Source organism: Ostrea edulis, chromosome 7 (genome assembly GCF_947568905.1).
Source record: "Ostrea edulis chromosome 7, xbOstEdul1.1, whole genome shotgun sequence".
Lineage (NCBI taxonomy): Eukaryota > Metazoa > Mollusca > Bivalvia > Ostreida > Ostreidae > Ostrea > Ostrea edulis.
This window is the reverse complement of record NC_079170.1, coordinates 64,407,262-64,429,504: the sequence shown is the minus strand read 5'-3', so window position 1 is coordinate 64,429,504 and position 22,243 is coordinate 64,407,262. Positions and strand designations below refer to the sequence as shown.

Here is a 22,243-nt window from a genome sequence, read left to right as displayed (position 1 = left end):
CACGTTTAACTTCATTTCAAAACAATCAACGTTCTAGGCGACAGAAAACAGTAGGAGGATTATGGAGGGTGTATCACCAAATGAAGCATTTTCAGAAATTCCCGGTCCTAATGGAGGTGTTAATTTACGGCAATTTTGATATAGAAAACTGCTTTAAAACGATTTCTGAGATCTAAAATCCCGAGGACTTGGCAATAAAACGAGAAAAGCAGAACCATTATCTTCCGACGTATTTGAACGACTTATATATGCTAAACAAATGGGAAACTGTAAAAAAAAAAATCTTACTTCAGTATAAGGTAACAATCCCTAAGCAAAGAGATAGCAGCATCAGATCTGTAAACATTCCCGTTCATACGATGACTCCACGTAAACAAAGTTCTACACCTCTTACAAATTATATGAAATAATGAAAACGGGCGAGTTTGGTAAATCCGAAAAAATGAATAAAAATAATTCACTTATTTCCAATTTTAGTATTAATTAGCAAGCCCCTAGGAACTGCTTAATAGTATATATATATATATATATGTACATGAACAACACAGCGATAGATATGACGAGTTTCTCAGCCAAGCAGTTCAGTTAATTCTAGACCACACGTGGGGATGTCCATAATTAATCACCCAATTATCGTGACCAGCAATGGAATAAAGCTACAAAACCCAGGCTTTAACATGTTTCACAATGCCAATAGTACTGGAAACATAACCATTAAGGTAAACACACTGAAGGAATGAAATAGTCAAATATCGTTGTACAGTATATCACGTATTTATGTTTGGGTCAATAACCCCCCCCCCCCCCCCCACAATTTAAAAAAAAAAGTTTATCAACTTGTTGTGTTTTAGGTATATGATATAAACAATATCACACTCTAATGTTGATCTCGGACCTGGGATTGCACATCGGGCTCGGGCCGAGATAAACTCTCGGGGCCAATCTCAGGTCCGAGATCAACATTAGAGTGTGATATTCTATATTTAGTATACAAAAGCAATTAAGCTAATAAAAGAAAACAATTTGTTCCCATGAGAATTTTAAAAAAAAACATGCTGGTATACCTGATCACATAGGAATACATGTATGTGGATATTGTCAATGAGGAACTGTAGCATATTTTGAATATCAACCAGATATTTTATTGAAGAAACAATTGTTTATGATCATGTCAAAACATTATCTTTTGTTTAGAGTCAAGTGTTGAAAATGCATACGTACATATGATAATACACAACTTCACATATTCAAATTAAACTCTAATTCACAATGTACGAAGAAATACAAGATCAAGATTACTCTAATTAACATATTGATTTATTTATCATTTTTTTTATCCTTTGAAATTTTCTTTCTTCTCATCTGCCCCTAGGACCTATATTGTATCAGATTTAGAAGGGGAAAAACCAGTGCATATGCAAGGATGTGGAAAAATGTATATTTGCATAATCATAGACCCAGCTTCAGTGAACGGACACTGAACTATTTGGGAACAAAAGGAGTTTTATTAGGTAAAATGAAAGTCAATATCAATGTACAAAAAATAGTTGATTGTGTATATACCATGAAAAATATAATGTAATCAAAATGAATACCCATCCCCCAGTCAAACATTTAAAACTAGAAATTAACAGGAATGATTTAGAAATAGCATTTAAAATGAAGAACGTTTACAAACACTGTACATGTCCACTGTACTTTGCGCTTTAATTTCTTAAGTTCGTACCAATATGATTTCAATGTTTGTGATGATTGAATTGACGGTATATGTATGCAATGATATCCAACCTGTACATACACTCAGGTAAGGAATGCGTACATGTGGATATTGTCAATGAGGAACTGTAGCATATTATGAATACAAACTTCAGAGTACACGAGCGAAGAATCAGAATGACGTTTTATAAGGATTTTTTGGATAACTCTTCACAAACATTTTATTGAAGAAACACTTGTTTATCATGTCAAAAACATGTCTTTGATTTAGAGCCAAGTGTTGAGAAGTTGGACTTATAATAAACAACCTCATATATTGAAATGTTATTCGCACTTTACGAAGAAGTACAAGATCAGGATTATTCTAATTAACATATTGATGTTAGTTATCAAAGTTTATATCCTTTGAAATACCATTGATTCACTTTTTTCTCATCTGCCCCTAAGATCTACAATTTATCAGATTTATAAGAAAGAATCTAGAGCATATGCAAGGATGCGGAGAAAATGTATATTTGCTTAAGTACAGACCCTGCAGCAGTGGAACAGTAATCGGACACTGGACGGTTTGGGGACGAATGGTTTTTGATTGTGGAACGAACACTGAACGTTTTTAACGGAACAGATCACGGCGGGAACGGATGGTTGTTATCGAGAACGGGAAGTAAAACGAACGGTTAGGTCAAGACGAGAACGATCGGGTTTTAAATTCTGTATTTTTGGACTCTTTCGGAACTTTTTAAATACATTTAATTTTTAGAGAGAGAGAGAGAGAGAGAGAGAGAGAGAGAGAGAGAGAGAGAGAGAGATTTGAAAATGCCACCATTCTAAAAGTGCATTGAATAGGGAGGAACAATTATGTACGGTGACGACGCGTGACTTTATAAAAGTCCACACAACCTAATTACATATACCTATATGCACCGTTATTCATTTAAAAAGGATATTATTCACATTATTTATGCATGGAAAATTTTCCTGGTTTCATGTAAGGTAACAGTTTGATAAAATTATCAAAGATTAACCAAAGAATATCAATAGTTTCTTAGCTTATATGAAAGCAGTTTTCACCATGTATTATGGAAAAAGAAATTAGTATGCGAATCTCGTAGGAATTTGATCAGTAACTCGTAACTGTACGATATATAGCTTCATAGAATGTGTACATTGAATGAATTGATCAAAAAGTATATACATGTATCTTATGAAATAAAAAGTGTTTGGTACATGTAATTACAATCTTTTATGCGTAGGAAAAGTGAATGAAACCAGCGAAGTTCTTTTGAGATATGATATATTTACTGACCGGTCGTGGTAGTTCATTATTAGAGCGTTCACTTTTTAAATTTTTAATTCTTAAAAATTCGCATACCAAATTACTTTGTTACCTTTTGTTAGCATGAAAATGTGAGCGTCTTTACTTTTACGAAAAATTGCATACAACATATTATTCACAATCATATCACTTGAGTACTTGTATGGACAAAGAAAGTAAAGAGGAGTACAAACTTCGGAATATAAAATAATTTAACGTTCCATTAAATATTTATTGATGTGTTTCATATCAATTGTTAGACCGTTCTTTATATACATGTACTGATTTTGACTACGGGTGACTGTTTACCTGATTAAGATAGATATCTCACGGCAGGTGTGCCTGATAAACAGGGAGTATTTACACCCGATTATATCTGTGATGATATATATGGCCTGGTCTTAATTAAGTATTTTTGAGAGATTTATAAAATTCATCACCGTCCATAATCATCAAGGGATCGCACGTGTATTTGTTTTAACAGCTTCTGCGGTGAGGCAAGAACACTTTTTTATAATTGCGATAAAATATGAAATTCTCTATTCAGCCGTTTTCATGTAGAGAAACAGGCACTACATGTGTAAATCATGATTACGACAAATAGTGCATGGGGTTCGAGTTTTAAATTTTGTAGATACGCTAACATACGTACATGTACACATTCAGTAATTATTCATTCATATCAGCAAATATAGTCACCTTTACCTGTGTTCTTCTCAAATATAGATGTATGAGTGTAAATAAATGCGTCACATGTTTCATTTTCTATCAAATCTGATTATAATGTAAAAAAAAAAAAAAGTCAGTGCTGTAGTTAGATATAGTAGACTTTAATTCAGAGATCTGATGTCAGAAATGGAGCAACACCTTACGAATTTTGGGTCTTAACATCATCACAATAACAACAAGGCTATGCCGTGTGGACCTTTGTATGAAATTTGATATGTTTGCTATTTAAATTTCTCAGTTACTAAAAGCACTTTCCTATCGTTAGAATTTTTTTCCACATTGTTTGGAGTTTGTCTTTCTGATTTATTTTATCAAATGAAATATCCTATAATATCATACTGTCACAGATACCTAAATTTATGGTTGTGAATGCAAAATCCGAACGTATCAGACTGAATTTGTGTGCGGAGAAAAAAGCATGTAACCGTGTGAAAAAGTCAATACTGTTAGAAACATGTAGAACATTGTTGACTTATCTAAATATCGAGTTGATGGCATTTCTACAGATTTTGTCTTTCAATGTAGAAGCTTATGAGTAAATATTTCTCATTAGTATACAAAAGCAATTAAGCTAATAAAAGAAAACCGTTTATTCCCATGAGAATTTAACAACAAAAAACCTGTTGGTATACCTGATCACAAAGGAGTACATGTATGTGGATATTGTCAATGAGGAACTGTAGCATATTATGAATATCACCCAGATATTTTATTGAAGAAACAATTGTTTATGATCATGTCAAAACATTATCTTTAGTTTAGAGTCAAGTATTGAGAAGTCGTACGTACATATGATAATACACAACTTCACATATTCAAATTAAACTGTAATTCACAATGTACGAAGAAGTACAAGATCAAGATTACTCTGATTAACATATTGATTTAGTTATCATTTTCTTTTATTCTTTGAAATTTTCTTTCATCTCATCTGCCCCTAGGACCTACATTGTATAAGATTTAGAAGGGGAAAAACCAGTGCATATGCAAGGATGTGGAAAAATGTATATTTGCATAATCATAGACCCAGCATCAGTGAACGGACACTGAACTATTTGGGAACAAACGGTTTTTATTAGGTTAAATGATAGTCAATATCAATGTACAAAATAGAGTTGATTGTGTATATATCATGAAAAATATAATGTAATCAAAATGAATACCCCTCCCCCAGTCCAGCATTTAAAAGTAGGAATTGACAGGAATGATTTAGAAATAGCATTTAAAATCAAGAAGGTTTACAAACACTGCACATGTACACTGTACTTTGCGCTTTAATTTTTTAAGTTTGTACCGATACGATTTCAATGTTTTTGATGATCGATTTGACGGTATATGTATGCAATGATATCCAACCTGTACATACACTCAGGTAAGGACTGCGTACATGTGGATATTGTCAATGAGGAAATGTAGCATACTTTGAATACAAACTTCAGAGTACACTAGCGAAGAATCAGAATGACGTTTGATAAGGATTTTTTCGATAACTCTTCACAAAACATGTTATTGAAGAAACACTTGTTTATCATGTCAAAAACATGTCTTTGACTTAGAGCCAAGTGTTGAGAAGTTGGACTTATAATAAAGAATCTCATATATTGAAATGTTATTCGCAATTTACAAAGAAGTACACGATCAAGATTATTCTAATTAACATATTGATGTTAGTTATCAAAGTTTATATCCTTTGAAATACCATTGATTCACTTTCTTCTCATCTGCCCCTAAGATCTACAATGTATCAGATTTATAAGAGAAAATGTAGAGCATATGCAAGGATGCGGAGAAAATGTATATTTGCTTAAGTACAGGCCCTGCAGCAGTGGAACAGTAATCGGACACTTGGCGGTTTGTGAACGAATGTTTTTGATTGTGGAACGAACACTGAACGTTTTTAATGGAACAGATCTCGATGGGAACGCATGGTTGTTATCGAGAACGGGAAGTAAAACGAACGGTTAGGACAAGACGAGAACGATCGGGTTTAAAATTCTGTATTTTTGGACTCTTTCGGGACTTTTTAAATACATATAATTTTTTAGAGAGAGAGAGAGAGAGATCATCGAAAGGACCGCCCCATATAGTCGCCTATTAAGATAAGCAAAGGGGTACTGAGGACCTATTCATACCTGGATTCCCACGGGACAATGGTTTTCTTGCCCCATTATTCGCCTCTTACGACAAACAAAATGTACCGAGGACATATCCCTTCTAACCCAGATACCCACGGGACAACAATAAGTAAAGTTCAGTATATTGATTTGGTTTCTATAGGGGGAATGTTTTATCCAACCTGTAGAAAAACGTACACTAAGTCCTTTGATCTAAACAAGTCAGAACCTAAAATTGATATAATTCTTGAGCAACATGGAAAAGTATTTGACTTTATCCGAATATGTGGATATAAATATCATGTAGAATTATGCGGTTGAGAGTATGACAATGCTCAGAGTAAAAGAATCTGCTATGATAATCAAAAGGCAGATTTTTGACTGCCACAAAATTGTCATGCAATAACTTACCATGGTCAACTCTCCATCATCTCTGAATACATGTGTATATAATATCTCATTGCATGTCTCTCTCAATTCGAATCAGACAACCCATCTTATTTTCAATGGCAAAAAGGTTTCCCAAATCGTACTCTCAGGACATATGTGTCTCAGCTATGGATGGCAAATGCATATTTCCTAAGCACCTCATGTTTAAAATGACGATGCACCATCTGACGAGAAATACTAAGTTAATTACACTATCAAACAGGTTATGTCACTGTAGATTGATTGTTGTATCTTGCTTAACGTCCCTCTCGAGAATTTTTCACTAATATGGAGATGTCACCAAGATCGGCGAAGGGCTTCAAATTTAGGCCTTTATTCGACGCTTACGGCTATTGAGCAGCGAGGGTCTTTAGCGTGTCACACCTATTGCGACACGGGGCATTTGTTTTTAAGGTCATCTCCAAGGACTCGTGACATTCACACCTGATGCCGAACGTTTGACGATGGAACTTTCATTACCTGTTTTAACCACTTATGATTGTCGCGGCCGGTTGTAGAAGTTATTCACAGATTCAAGGGTTTGAAACTACTAATTGCAATGCGACTACAAATTCTGGATTAATATTGTATGCAAGAATATCTCTTTCAAATAACTCAGTTATTCATATACCTCGCCTTCTAAAATGTCAAAGAACTTCATATATAAACAAGAGGTTAAGTTCTTCAATGCAAAATACATTTTTGCAAATGTCCATATTGTGCTTGTAAGATTCTCGAAGTTTTTCCAATTCTAAACAATATTTTAATTACAAATTTCATGAGTTTGCCCCAAAACTTGAAAATTTCCCCTTGCATTAATGTCAAACAATCTTATTCACAATTAAAGGGATACATACTTTAAAAAATAACTGTTTTCAAATAACCATGCTATTTATATATGATCTGAAGATCTTTTCCATTTTTCGGCGATTTTTAGAGAAAAAAATCATGTTTTAGCCCCAGAAGTCCTAAATATCCCCAATTATTAATGTCAAGCATCTTGTCAATCAAAGGAATACATAAAAATGCATCAAAATTGATACCGTATAAGTTTTACATTATGACCCCTGGGTCGAGGCCTCTGCTGGAGGACGGTAAGTCACCGAGGGTATCTATAGTCCAGTAGCTAAGTACTTCGTTACTAGCTTGAAAATACAGATGTATATCTAATTGCTGTTATAAAATTTAGAAATTCATTTCAAAATTAAGGATTATCTCCCTCACGCATAGCTCTTATCCTTAGACGAATTTGACTCCACTTTTTTGGCACGCTGTTTTTGGCTATAATAGATCTAACACTTCATTGCTATTTCGGATTTCAAACATTTCGGTTGAGCATCACTGGAGAGACATTATTTGTCGAAATACGCATCTGGTGCATCAAAATTGGTACCGTATAAGTTTTACATAAGTTCACATAATACTTGTTTGTAAATATCAATGACATTTATATCGGATGTGAAGAGTTTTTTTTTCCAGGTTTCGGCTATTTTTTTTTTTCTTTCTTACTTTTTTTTTTTTTTTTTTTTTTTTTTTACAAATTTCATGTTTTTTGTCCCCCAAATCGAAAAGGTCTCCATGTTAACAATCTGAGAAAATAATTGTTTTCAAATGTTTAAAGAAAAAAAATCATGTTTTAGCCCCAAAACTCGTAATTGTCCTCACATATTTATGTCAAACAACTTTATATATAAACACAGGGTTTCATTCGTTCACAAAATACTTGTTTGCAAATGGCAACTACGTCTAAATCAGATCTGAAGAGTTTTTTTCCAGTTTTTGGCTATTATTTTTACAAATTTCATGTTTTTGCCCCCAAACTCGTAAACACCCCCACGTAGAAATGTCAAACAACCTTATTTATAATTTATGGACTATGTACTTTAAAAAAAAATACTTGTTTGCAAAAATCCCTAGGGGGGTCCCCCACTACCTTTACTAGCCCATGGTCTATACGGCCCTGAGCGCTAAGCATAGGTCTAAGTTTGTGGCACTTCACTCAAAGCTGGTGGTTTTTCAAAATGAGTAAAAAAAAATCTCCACGGGAAGCAGAAAAATTAATCAATCAACTGATTTCGGGGGTTTTGGGGAATCGGTAAAAATCCCAAACTTTCCGTATTCTGGTTTCGTTGTTCCTATTGTTTCATCTGTAAACATTAGATTTAAATTATAATTCGAAACAACTTTGATCTAAAATGTGCCCCGTGAATAATAGTCAATAACTATTAGGGATCAATGTACGAAATAGATTCTGTATATATCATGAGAAATATTATGTAATCGAAATGCATAACCATTCCCCAATTTTGTATTTGAAACTGAATATACACAGGAATGATTTGAAAAATAGAATTTGAATTGAAGAACGTTCAAATATTGAACAGTGTACATGATATTTTGATTTTGTAAGGGGGATACCTCTATGGTTTCAATATTTGTGAAGAATTGATTGACGGTATATGTATGCAATGCTATCCATTCAGAACATATACTCAGGTAAGTCCTGTTTTCACATCCGAAGACACAGGAAGGGATGTCGAAGGAGTCAATTTCATACGAAGCCTAGGCTCCATGTCCAGGCATCAGTATAGTAGTACATATCAGTATATTAGTACATACCCATGTATCAGTTTATTAGTACAAAACAGTATATTAGCACATATCAGTATATTAGTACATATCAGTATATTATTTCACATCATTATATTAGTACATATCATTATATTAGTGCTTATCAGTATATTGATACACATCAGTATATCAATACACATCATTATATTATTACCACATCACTATACTAGTATATATCAGTATATTAGTATACATCAGTATATTAGTACACATCAGTATAATAGTACACATCAGTATATTAATATGTGTAAGTATATTAGTATACATCAGTATTTTAAGCCATAGTATATTAGTTCACAACGTTATTTTAGGAAAAATCAGTTCATTAGTACACATCAGTATATTATTAAACATTATTATATTAATAAACATAAATATATTGGTACACATCAGTATATAAGTAACCATAATTATACTAGTGCACACCATTATATTAGTACACATCATTTAGTTAGTACACATCATGATATTAGTACACATCAGTGTATTAGTACATATCAGTATATTAGTACACTAGTATATTAGTACATATCAGTATATTAATACACTTCAGTATATCCGTTCATATCAGTGTATTGATACACATCAGTATATTAATACACATGGGTATTTATGGACATCTGCATATTAGTACACATCACTATATTAGTACACATTAGTATATTAAAGATGTTTCTTGTGGCCTTGAAGAGAAACATTTAAAAGATGCATCAAGAACGCTTTATTCATTGTAGTGAACTCAAAATGAACTGCATCCACTTCACCCTCTTATCTGGATGTTTTAGAGCACGCATCTATATGCATTGAGATTATCCTATTACAATCAAAAGTCTTCGAAATATCTAAATGCCACAGCAAGGAATTTTTTTTTCTTCTCACGTAGAAGTTTTAGAATAACTTCTTCTTCATATGAATATAAAAACAAGTCAGTTAAGAAAGGAGCACATATTCGTGTCCATAGAAATTCCAACACACAGCAGAGTTCAGGTGTCCCGAGTAAAGTTAAAACAAACATCATAGAATGTGCCCCGGTGCACTTCACACTATACATGTATGACGTCACAATATAAAAGTACGTCACGACGTAGAGGTATATAGCTGTATCGCGGGGAAAATGTCATAATGTTTTCTCGCTTATTTACTGCCGTTATCTAGCGTTCAAGCTGTATATGTTTAAATATGTTTGTCAGATGATTTTTTTTTCAGTTTTCTTTGATAATATATGTCTCATATTTTTATATACTGTTTGCACGAAAGACTGTAAAGTAATCTTTATATTACTTTGTGACTTTGAAATCAACCCCGATGTGTATATAATCATTTGGAATAACGAAAACCAACGGATGTACATATCGACTCGTCACATGTGCAAGATGACGATATTTCATTTCGATCAAGGCATATTCTTAAAGGTAACTAGTTGTAGATTTAAGATTTTGATAAGGAAGGTAAACTATTTTGCCTCGTTTAGATACGATTACAATGTGAATATGGAAAATGCCCAACATTTGAGTTGAGATTATAGAAATTGCTATATTTGAGAGGATATTGTACGGATCCGTATCACTTTTTAAATCTAACATATCAATGTCGACATATCAAGCCCAAACTGCAAATGATTTGAGTGTATCTTTCACCTGTACCAAGGTGATAAACAATTAAAAGTCTAGCGTATAGAAATAGCTCTACGTCACTTGTATGACGACGTATAGTTAAGCGAAGAATTTCCCCACGTGATACGATGCTTCTTTATGTATTGACAAACGATTTTTACTAAAAATATGCGATGCTTGGAAGAATTTTACATTAATATGAATATGTTTTTACTTGTTATTTTACTCGGAACACCTTAACCCCGCTTTGAGTCTGTTGGGAGACCTGATCACAAAAGACCACGAAGATATTGTCAATGAGGAACTCTAGCATATTTTGTATTTCAACTTCAGAGTACTTGAGAGTGAAATCAGAGTGATGTTTAAGAAAGTACCTTTTTGGATGACTGATCACTAGATATGAATATTTCCGTTTTTCATTTTTATTGAAGATGTTAAAATCTAGTCTTTAATTCATCGTGAGGAATGGTCGTGTAAAGTGTTGAAAAGTCAAAGGTTTTGATGTTATTGATTTGTGAAAAGTTTGCGATTTCAAGTTTACTAAAAGTTCTTTAGATCGTTTTAGAATCCGCATTTGATTAACACCACTTCTGACATATGTAGTCGCACAGTAAGTTCCTCCTTCACATATGTTAATATTTTCGTGAGGAGGATAAAACGTCGTCGATCTAATTAAATTTTGTGTTGAAGGTTACAATATGATTTGTTTCTCTTCTGATACAGAAGCTTTTGATAAATCATTCCTGGGGTCGGCTAATAAAGGACCAGACTTTGAGCGGATGGGAACCCAACATTTTACTAACACTTAATTTCCTATTCCATCTAGAGTTCGTCGATGAGGAAGTCGACAACCTTTTTAATATCAACTTCAAACTGATTTGCGTAGAATTAGAATAGTGTTTAACAAAGAATGAATATGTTATAGAAATAAAAGCGAGTAATCTTAATTGACGAGTGATGCTTCTCGCGAAATGACACGGTAATATATTTATCGCTTATATTTAGAAACTACAATTGTCAAATTAAATTCATTCCCCCGACGAGGCTTCTTTGTGTAGAGATTTGTCCCAGATGAGATGTCGCATAAACAAATTTGTATATTGTGAGTTCACGATTCTCATGCGGGTAAATAACGCAAAACTGTTTCACAGATCTAAACAATGTTCAGAATAGAAGATTCATATTAGTATGGATATTATTTTGAAATATAAAACAATTAAAAACGTCAGAAAATACAGAAACTTCACTCAAAGCAATGCTTAAAAAATAACCTTTATTTGCACTTAACTACGAATAAGCATAAGTGATCTACTTATGAGAGCGAAAAGTATCATAAAAGGTGAAGATAACGAACAGTGATCAATCTCACAACTCCTATAAGCAATACAAAATAACTATACACAGAATAAGCTCTTGCGGATCGAATCAGTTGAGAAATATAAACGTCAGATATTAGACAAGTGATAAGGGAATATTGCTACATAAATATGGGAAGTAAGTTGATTGAAAGAAAGAACAGTATGATGCCATAGAAACATTTTCGAAAAAACGAGACATTGTTCTTTCTTTTCTCCCCAATGGATTTGAAAAAGTATTATTTTATACTTGATGCTTGTTCAAACAATATTGACGTTATAGTGGATTTGTTTTCCTTATCATATTCTTCTACATGCAAATAAGGCAGCAACGTTTGTGTCTATATCTGTATTAACGTCCCTGCACTACTCTGCTTTGCACGGCGTAGTGTGAACGGAGGCAATTGGCGTGGTTTGCGACGAACACCTAACGTTGGCCTATCGTAGTTCCTGTGAAATCCTTATTCTGTACTCCCAAGCTTGAAGACGTTGGTTTGTATGCAAACGAACTCTGGCGGAAATTTGTAACCAGATGCAATTTTCATCATCCACAATTTCACTCCATATAATAAGCGCTTCTGTTTTAGATTGCGAACTTGCAGCAAGATAAGATATATTCATTACACTATTATAACACTCTTTCTATCCGAAACGTTATATTTTACACAAATTTTTCACACGTCTTGTCTACGTTTCTCACTCGTCTTCTACATAAAATCATACGTTTCTTTTGCAACAAAAAAAAAAAAAAACAAAAAAAACTTACCGTAATCTACACGAAACAATAAGTTTCTTACACAGAACGAAACATTTTTTCCCACAAATCGAGAGGTTTCATAAACGGAACGGAACGCTTGTTACACAGTACAGAAACAATTCGGAAAGGTGAAGATTACCAACAGTGATCAGTCTCATAACTCCTATAAGTACGTTGTAGGGTATTTAAAACATCGGAGGAAAGTATGCGGATATTTGACACTCGTTACCATCTCCTATTGCTGGCTTCCACCGTTTAAACAACAAGGGTCATCCAACAGTAACTATACATTGAATAAAGGCTCTAGGTACTCCATATATTCCATATTGCACTCTTGTCTAGTGTTAATACATTGGTTATAGCCAAATATGGTTAAACACTATATTACATAGCTAATTTGACAATCACATGACTAAATAAAAAGTGAGTTTTATTAATACATGAGACGTATTTAATATGTATCTATATGTGCAATGCTGTTCTTATCTACAACGTTTTTCTTGATGAAATTTTTAAATGTTTCAATTTAAATGTTTTACTTACCTTTAGTTATATGTATTTAAAAAACATGAATGTGTTAAAAACATACAATTTATATTTGTCGTCCACCATGCTATTTGGCAAATGGTAAATCCTTGCTTGAGAAGAGTAAGATGAAAGGTGAAGATAACGACTAGTGATCAATCTCATAACTCCTATAAGCAATACAAAGTGCAGTTATAAAAATTCAAGGAAATCAAAAAGAAAAATCAAATATCCTTACGCCTAAACCAGAATCTTCATCTGACTGCGTAGGGGTATTTTACACGTGATTGGGATTCATAGTGGATTAGATCTTCTCTCAAATTCTTTCATTTTAATCGATTATTCAAAATAGCCGTATCTAACATCTTAATGCTCAAATGATGTAAAGATTATTAGATTATGGAATGTCACCTATTCCGATTGTCACAGATGAATTCATCTGGTGGCAAATATAAAGGAGACAGTAAGCTGTACACATCATCCACAGCAGGGAAACCAAGACTCACAAAGGAGAGACAGTCAACCACATCACGGGAGCCAACACGTGCGGAAAAGAATTGTACAGGTTTGACTACGTTTCAGAATGTTTTATTTGCCATTATTTCAGTAAGAGTAAACATTCTTCTAAGCTTGATGTAGCAACAAAATTAAGGTATTTACATGTTGTGTATTTACCGTTTTTTTTCATGATGTTCTGCTTTGACTTTTTCACAAACTTCCTGTAATCTGGAAAATTGAATTTTAAATATATTATTTCAAAAGCATGCGACGACCTCATTCCTATTAAACAGTGCTACTTATGAATGATTTTTACTATAATAATTATGATGTGAATAAAAAATATGGCTACCTATTTCGACAGTTTCATATAGCACTACGTACAGAAACAAACTTGTAAACGAAACCAGCATTCGATGAAAAATTACAAACCAATTAAACACGCAATTGTATTATCCCCCAAACCATTGGACTTTAAAACGCATATACTTGTATCTATCCATTGCTGCGTTAAGTTAAACCACTGGTAAATATTACAATCCATGTGTTTACAATTCATTTCCTAACTGTTTGTACCATCCGTATGTTAGGTCTGATAATTCGTTATCTTCACTTTGCACTAATGTAAGTTCTTTCTATCTTTTTGAAAAAAATGCCATGCAATTTGAATGCAAATATTTGGCAATCATTATCTTACATACATGTATAGCATAACCCCAGCATAACTTTATTTTCTTTTTATTTTGAAATAAAACTTTCAAGTAAAAGGATATGATTTCGTAATTATCATATTACATTGTTCGTCATCTTCACCTTTCACAGATTGTATAAATAATGATTTTTCCCATTTTTTTTTCTATTTCAAAACATATCATTTAGTTACATGTAAAAGAAAGCACGAAAAGGTTTTTGTCTCTGCCTTGCACTCACCTGAGTGCAACTGTGTCCGGAGTAAGAATAGGGTTTCATCATCCACGTATGTACTACGTTGTGTTCATTCAGAAATATATGAGCGAATAATCATTAATGAATTACAGTTCTTTATTTTTTCATCTTAATCGTATTATATATTTTGTGAAAAGGGTCACTGTTATGTATGAATTGGCTAGTTATGCTCATAAGAGATGAATATTGGGATGTAATTCTAAATTAATTCTCTCAGGTGCTAAATGTGAACGAAAGCAAGAGTCTGGAACTAACATGAAGCTAAGAATAGATGTAATATAACAGTTTTCAAAAAGAAGTAACGACCACGCTCTGTTAGACTATGAACAGTTTGTGAAAATGATTCCTCTTTTTACCTCAATGTACATGTACCTTACTTGCTATTTTCTGATATTTACAGTTAAGAATATTTGCCTCTTCATTGTTTTCATTTTTGATCTGCGATTGATCTTTTAAGCTAAAATGAAATAACCAAATATATCACTGTCGACTGTTTCCATACTGCTAAAATATGAAGAACGAAAGAACATTTTCCCGTAACAATGATATTCATGGGTGTTTCAGGATTTCAGCTTCTCTATTTTCAACGTTCCGCAATTACATAACAATAGTTTATTGTCACCTGTTTATAGTGTTGCTATTTCTCATTCCTGGTCAATCGAGACAACAATTTCACGGAAAACAGGTATCATGACCCTTGATACACATCAACAATAGATTTGTTATTGATATTCCACTAAGCCTTTTTCCTTACTCCTCTAGAAAGTTTTAATCGCTGTGAAGGAGAAACTTATTTTGGATCACAACGTGTGCAAGAAGTGGTGTTAATAAAATATGGATTCTAAAACTTCCAAAAGAACATTTAGTATCTTTGGAATATTTTTTTCCAAAATGAACAGCATCAATATGTACAAGTTTTCAACATGTATTAATCGCGTTGTGGAGAAACCTTTGATACATTGCGTTACAGCAGTGATGTTAAAGAAATATAGGTTCAAAATATTTAGTACATTTGAAATAACATTTTTTTGAAAACGAACAGCATCAACATGTACACGTTTTCTACAATCTACACGAACATTTCCAATGTTGAATTAAATACTACCCCTTTAAACTTTGCAGACTACTGTTTAATCAATATAATTGGAACTCGGCAATATTTATATAGTATGGCCAGTCATCAAAAATTACTTTGCTAAACACCACTTCGATTCTACGCAGATGTGGTCTGAAATTGATATTAAATGGATTTTGAATTCCTCTCCAATAATATCTATGTACATATGTATCTTTTGGGGATCAAATCTTCTCGAACTAAGTTCCCTTTTATCTGACCTGATTATATATTCTTATGAGGCAAAATAAATCAAACGTTTAAACATGTCTATATCAGAAAAAAACCCTATTTCTTACTGTGTTCTTTAACATGATATTTAGAAACACTCGGACGTTACACCAATTAATAAAACTTACATTCATTCATATGTCTATTCTATATATTGCAGTGAACTCAAAATTAAGATAGACCATGGATACTTTTACATATAGATCTGCTTCATATCAAAATATTTTACTGCAAAAAACAGTAATTTAACTTGTCAGCCTCTTATTTTAAACTAATGATTGAAAATCCTATTGTTTAATATCATTCTAATTGTCTCAAAGAGCTGAAAAACAATATGCATATGATGAACATTTGTTTTGAAAAAAGTCAAATACCAACTCTATCACGTTTGATGTGCTGACAGCCAGTGATGGAACGGTGATCGATTATTATCGAAAGTTGATTGGTTTACCCTTTCCAATTATTGATTGTCAAATATTATAACCGGAAATAAAAATGGCGAATAACAAGGACCGAGTTGGTTTCAAATAATAGTTCATTTCAAAATGGCGAGCGCGAGTAAAGCCATGCCAGTTCCAGACAGTGCCAACTTCGCTGTTAAATAAAACTAAGCATGCATCTTTTTATGTTCAGCACAGTTTTGTATGTGTAATTTTTAAAAACAAATATATATTTCAGTCCCAAAGTTAGTGCCAGTTTTCTTGCAGTTAGCATTTAGATAAAAATGAATAATGCATGAATGACTGGTTTTGTTCATTTATGCAGTATTTCAAACAAATAATATTGAATGAAAAATATATTTCTGAAATATCATAGAAAAAAAGAGTATTAATCAAAAATCGATAGGTTTTCTACTCCAGATTACAAAACTATTATCAATTATGATTTTAAACCGATTGTCCATCACTTTCCATGGTCCATTTACACACATCCTGCAAGAAAGAAAGGGTTACTTGGAGTGATAAGTGTACATAAATGTGGAGGGCTTATTTTAAATTTAAACAACACTCAAGAAAATTGATGCATTTTCAACCATTTAAATGACCAAAAGAATTCTACAGGCGAGTGAATTACATATGATCAATGTCTAATTCACCATTGTTATGCATTTGTATTCATGCCATGATGAGCTAAACATTTCGAGAAACAAATGAAATTACTTACTACGTATTGATACCGACGTACTTTGTACCCAATGTAGGATACCAATCATGCAGTTGTGTGTGGCCATTGTTGTCATGACTGTGACTCTGACAAAAGCGATTGATACTCAGAAGTCACCATATGGGTATTACGATGCTAAAGATATGTGCTTCCGGAGACCTCCAGTGAATTTCCCATTGTCAGTCAGGTCAACGTGCCAGACGCCAAAAGTCAGGTAAGTATTGAAATATCTTCATATTTATATCATCATCGAATGGGAGAAGATAAAGTTTCTTTTACAGACAGTATACTGGTTCATTGTAATGCATCATCTTTCTCTCTTTATTCTTCACGGTGTGGGTAAATTCATTGCTATTAGAAGTTTTTCTTGTTATTCTCGTTGATGTTGGACATCATGGACTGTTTCCAAATGTATATTTTACATTACTTGTAGACGCGAACTCGAATATGCATTGAAAAAATATCCGGCAGTCGAAGAATCCTTGAGGAGCAGTTATATCAAATGCAATTTGGCGTAAGTACATATAAAATATCATTTGATATTGATTTGGCACTAACAATTTACAAGATTCTGCTTTCTTATTCGTTCCATTTCCTACTAGGTATTCTTAATGTAACTTTTGTTATATTAGAATCCTTGTAGATAGAATTTGTATGGCATTAGTTCTGCTCATCTGCGTGTAGAACGCAAGGGAAATACGTTTTTTTTGTCGTGAGATATCCGTCCTATAGTAACTGTATATTTGTTCTGGGTTTTTTTTCTCATGAACCATGAAAGGTGAAGATAATGAACAGTGATCAATCTCATAACTGCTATAAGCAATACAAAATAGAGACTTGGGCAAACACGGAGCCAAGGATATACCAGAGATGGGATCGTATGCCTAGGAGGATCATCCCCTGTCGACCGATCACACTTGCCGTGGGCCCTATATCTTGATCAAGTAAATGGAGTTATTCGTAGTCAAAATCAGTGTGCCAAGAACGGCCTAACAATCGGTATGAAACATGTAAGACAGCATTTGACCCAATGATAGGTTGTATTGACGACGTAGATCGTTATAACGACCATAGAATTTACGAAATGCTGACTTCAATCGAGACTGTTGAAACTCCATTTCGCAAATATCACAGTACACTTTGTGCCTTTACTTCTTCTATCTACCAATATATGGCGTTATAATGGAAAATCATTGCATACTTGAACTGTTATGACGGGGAGAGTGTCAAAAACTTTAGACTTTATTTCAATCTGCCTGTAAGATGTCGGAACACTATTGCAAAATTCACGTGTCTAAATTATATTTTAAAATCTTATATGTCCGAATGTTTTAAAATAGTTTGTTTAAGGTAATTCCCCATACCACATCTTGATATCGAAAAACCTACAGATGCATGTATTTTGTCGAGGATCTATATTGACCAAATTCCCGAAGAAAAATATGTTCAGCGGCCTTTCCCAGAGTACAGCACTTCTAAAAATAGAACACATCACTTTAAAACAATCAGTCTTAATATACATAGATTTTAAGGCACTGTCTTTATTTAAACGATAGAAATGTGTTTCTTTCATATGAATTAAAGAAAATGTATTGTATTTGACTGTTTTCAATAATTTTTCATCTATTGAACCATGCTCTTGGTTTCAAGGTGATGAAAATGTGCGTAGAGTAGTGAAAGTTTAACTAACCATAGCCTACCATATCCGGAAATTTGTGTTTTTAAAAAATTTCAGATTTTTGAAACATTTCAATATGTTTTACCTTTACACTCCAGCAATCATTTGACATAAGAAGTAGATAAGGTATCGGATAATTTGAGAGTCCAATGACCCCATCTAATTTAAAAACCTTGACAAAACGCATATTGGAAAATGGTGTTTAAAATTCCTATCTCTGCAAACATGTTTCATTCAACGTTTACATTATTAAATTAGCATTTCAATAAATATCACAGGGTAGTTTTTGAAAAACAGTTTAAAACATTAAAGCTTCAAATGATTAAAATCCACTTTCATTGATTGTCGTATACTTTAGAGATCGGGCATGAAGTTAGAAATATCCTAACTTTACTATGGAGCTTAGCCTACGTCACATGAACACTGACATGACGTCACAATAGATGAAAAGTTAAAATTATGTCGTCAGATCTAGTTGGAAGAAGGAGATGTAGATCAGAATGATTTTTACATTTTTAACGTTCATTCAGAGAATTTTAACCTACATATATGGGGAATTCATATATTTTAAAACACACGAATTCTGCATTCCTCGCCCCCTTGGTATTTATTAGTTTCTGGTAGTTTTTAACAATACGATATATCCATGCGATGTGAGTTTTAACGACATGTAACTACCGCATACATTCCGAGAACACAAACGTACGACACCTAAGCCTAGAGATAGGGCCTAAATATATGAAAAATCTGTCAGCGTATGATCTAAATTGAACACCCTGAAATCATTAGACACAACAGAGATAAAATTCACATAAATGTACATGTATATGTACATTTATTATGGATTCGGAGGTCATCGAAAGCGATTTTTGTAAATAAATATTAAAAAAATTAATTGCAAGGGAGGTTACAATGTCATAGCTTTAGAGTATGCATATATTCTATTTAGATCATGACGACATCGATTGTATTCTTTCAGGTTTAAATAAATTATAAAGAAAACAACAAAAATATGTGACTGTCAGTACACGTAGCACACAACATTTGCATTTTGTCAGTTGTATAGGAGATTCGATATTTCTACCTGTCATTAATGATCAGAAATCACACAAAAGAAATGGCCAACAATAGGTGCATTGAAAGTTGGCAACACGGTTTAACATCATAATCTGTAATATTTGCAGAAATCTCACCGGAATTACCAAACGTCTGTGTGTCATAACGCAATGTGTATGGAGAGTTTACGATTTCGTGATGTATATAACTTTAGGCAATTTCACTCCCGAGCGTTGTTTTATATAGAACCGGCTTATTTGTATTATTGCGATTCGTGTGTTGTTGTTTTTTAAATTCTAAATCTTTGTTGTTTGCTTTCAAACAAGCAGTCCTAATACGGTCTCCCAAATTCACCAAAATGCCATCGGGTTCGTTGAATGTGTGATAACGTTCGTGACTCATGAATAACATTTTTAACGTTATTTGACGTGATGTGGAGAATTACCTTAATTACTCTTGATTGAAATTCAGCGTGTTCAACTGCTTTCGAAAAATATTCTTTTGAAATGTAAATAAATTTTAAAAGAGTCTAGCGCAGGAAATTAATGAGGATCCATTTGAGATCTTTTACGGAAATCGTTAGGAGTTTGTTCTCTACCTGAAATCTTGCTTGGGAAAAATGTGTGATGGCTTTTTTAAAAATACATATTGCCCTCAAATGTGTCGGTAAGTGTGTCGGTAAGTTGAACTCTTTATGATATGCATGTATTCTAGCACGAAAGTAATACTACCAAATTTCCCAAGCACATCTCGGGTACAAAAGGATACGGTGAGTTTATCTATAAAACAAAAAGTGTTAACATAATTGTTTAATCAGCTGCGTTGACGCGATTTATGTAAAACACTTCCCACAATTATAAATAACCGTCACGTGATGAACGAAGTCATGTGATATCATAACAAATATGTTAATATATAGCCGAGAGAACCTTCTATATAAATTGGCTGTACTTAAGTATATAAATTACAAGTTAAAATCAGAACCGCACTTCAAAGCTCCGGGAAGCCTTAACATAGCTGCGTCAGTAGTTTTTCATTGCTAAAAGTCTGTTGGACTAGAAAACACCATCATATAATCAAAGTTCAAAGCGATTCTTAGTTATAGAATGGGACCTGACAATGTAGCATGCATTGGTATCTGTTTGTTTTAATCAGCAATGTTTCATAAACAACTCTCAAGAGAGTTAAATTAAAAAATGGTCGTTATGTTTTGTGAAAAAAAAGACTTCTAGTATTCTTATTGTTATGAAGTCTAATTCAAACATAGTTACATGACAACATATCACATTAGCAATTATCGTCAAAAGAAGTAATATTTGTGTTGTTCACATCTGTGAAGTTGCGCTGAGTTTTTAAAACTAGATTGTGTTCCCCCTTGAATTTGAATTTAAGATTCAGATCAATACAAGGATGACTCTTCATACCGAAGTTAAACGTCAAAGCTACAAATAGTTCATATCCATTACAACCTAGTATCAAAAATGAAATATTTGCATGCTTCAAAATTGGAAAACAATGCCTGCTTTAAAACACATATTTATTTCAACCTAGATCATAAGGATTTTGCTAGAAACACAAGTCTATGGTCAACGTATTGTAATCCGTTTTTAATGTACATAAACTTGTTCATTCGTTAACATTTCTCCTTTACTGTTGCTGAAAATTCATACTGTACCCGCCGTGTTCATTTTCTTGTTAAGCATATTATGCAAAGAACAACACGATTGTTTACAAATGATGTATGGAAAGAAAACAACAAACTAACAATCTCTTATACGATATAGATATGTCAATGATATTGGCCTTGACGAAACTTGTCCGACCTACCTTCAACAAGTAACTCAGGTATACCTTGGAAAAGAACGGTGCGACGTGGTTAGGCCGCATTACCAGTGTGCTACATTTGCAGTCTGCAAAAGAACAAGGTGTGTCACTCTACTTCTCTCTTATTTTTTCTCCCTTTCTCATTGTGTCCTTTGGTTAAAGGGTACATTACAAATATTTGAAATCACCAAGGAAATTGATTTCTTCACCTATACAATGCTAATTATGAAGCATTGCATTTTATACCATGATTTTTATTTTACTAGATCTTGTGCCGGACCCCTAGGACTATCATTTGCCAGTACGTGCTTATATGATGGATTTCGCCAATTCCGTGTCTGGGTCTACTGCAAAAGTTGTGGCTTCAAGTTAATCAAGCTGAAATTGCCCCAATGCTGCTCATGCAGAAAATACAAAGTTTGCGGAATGGTGGAAAAAACTACTGCCACTAAAGCTTGATTGCTATCCAACTCTCAATAAATATACAGCAACCCTGATAACGTAGTTTGTTGTAGTAAATATATATATATATATATATATATATATATA

The 22,243-nt window shown here is 33.2% G+C and overlaps 1 protein-coding gene across 1 annotated transcript; it reads left to right on the top strand.

Moving 5' to 3' along the window:
• The first annotated feature begins 13,675 nt into the window (after window positions 1–13,675).
• Window positions 13,676–22,191, top strand: LOC125656381 (uncharacterized). The gene is made up of 5 exons (XM_048886986.2): window positions 13,676–13,749; window positions 17,174–17,350; window positions 17,570–17,650; window positions 21,655–21,795; window positions 21,961–22,191. The coding sequence occupies exons 2-5, from the start codon at window positions 17,184–17,186 to the stop codon at window positions 22,151–22,153; spliced, it is 582 nt and encodes a 193-aa protein (XP_048742943.2). The 5' UTR covers window positions 13,676–13,749; window positions 17,174–17,183; the 3' UTR covers window positions 22,154–22,191.
• Window positions 22,192–22,243: the final 52 nt, after the last annotated feature.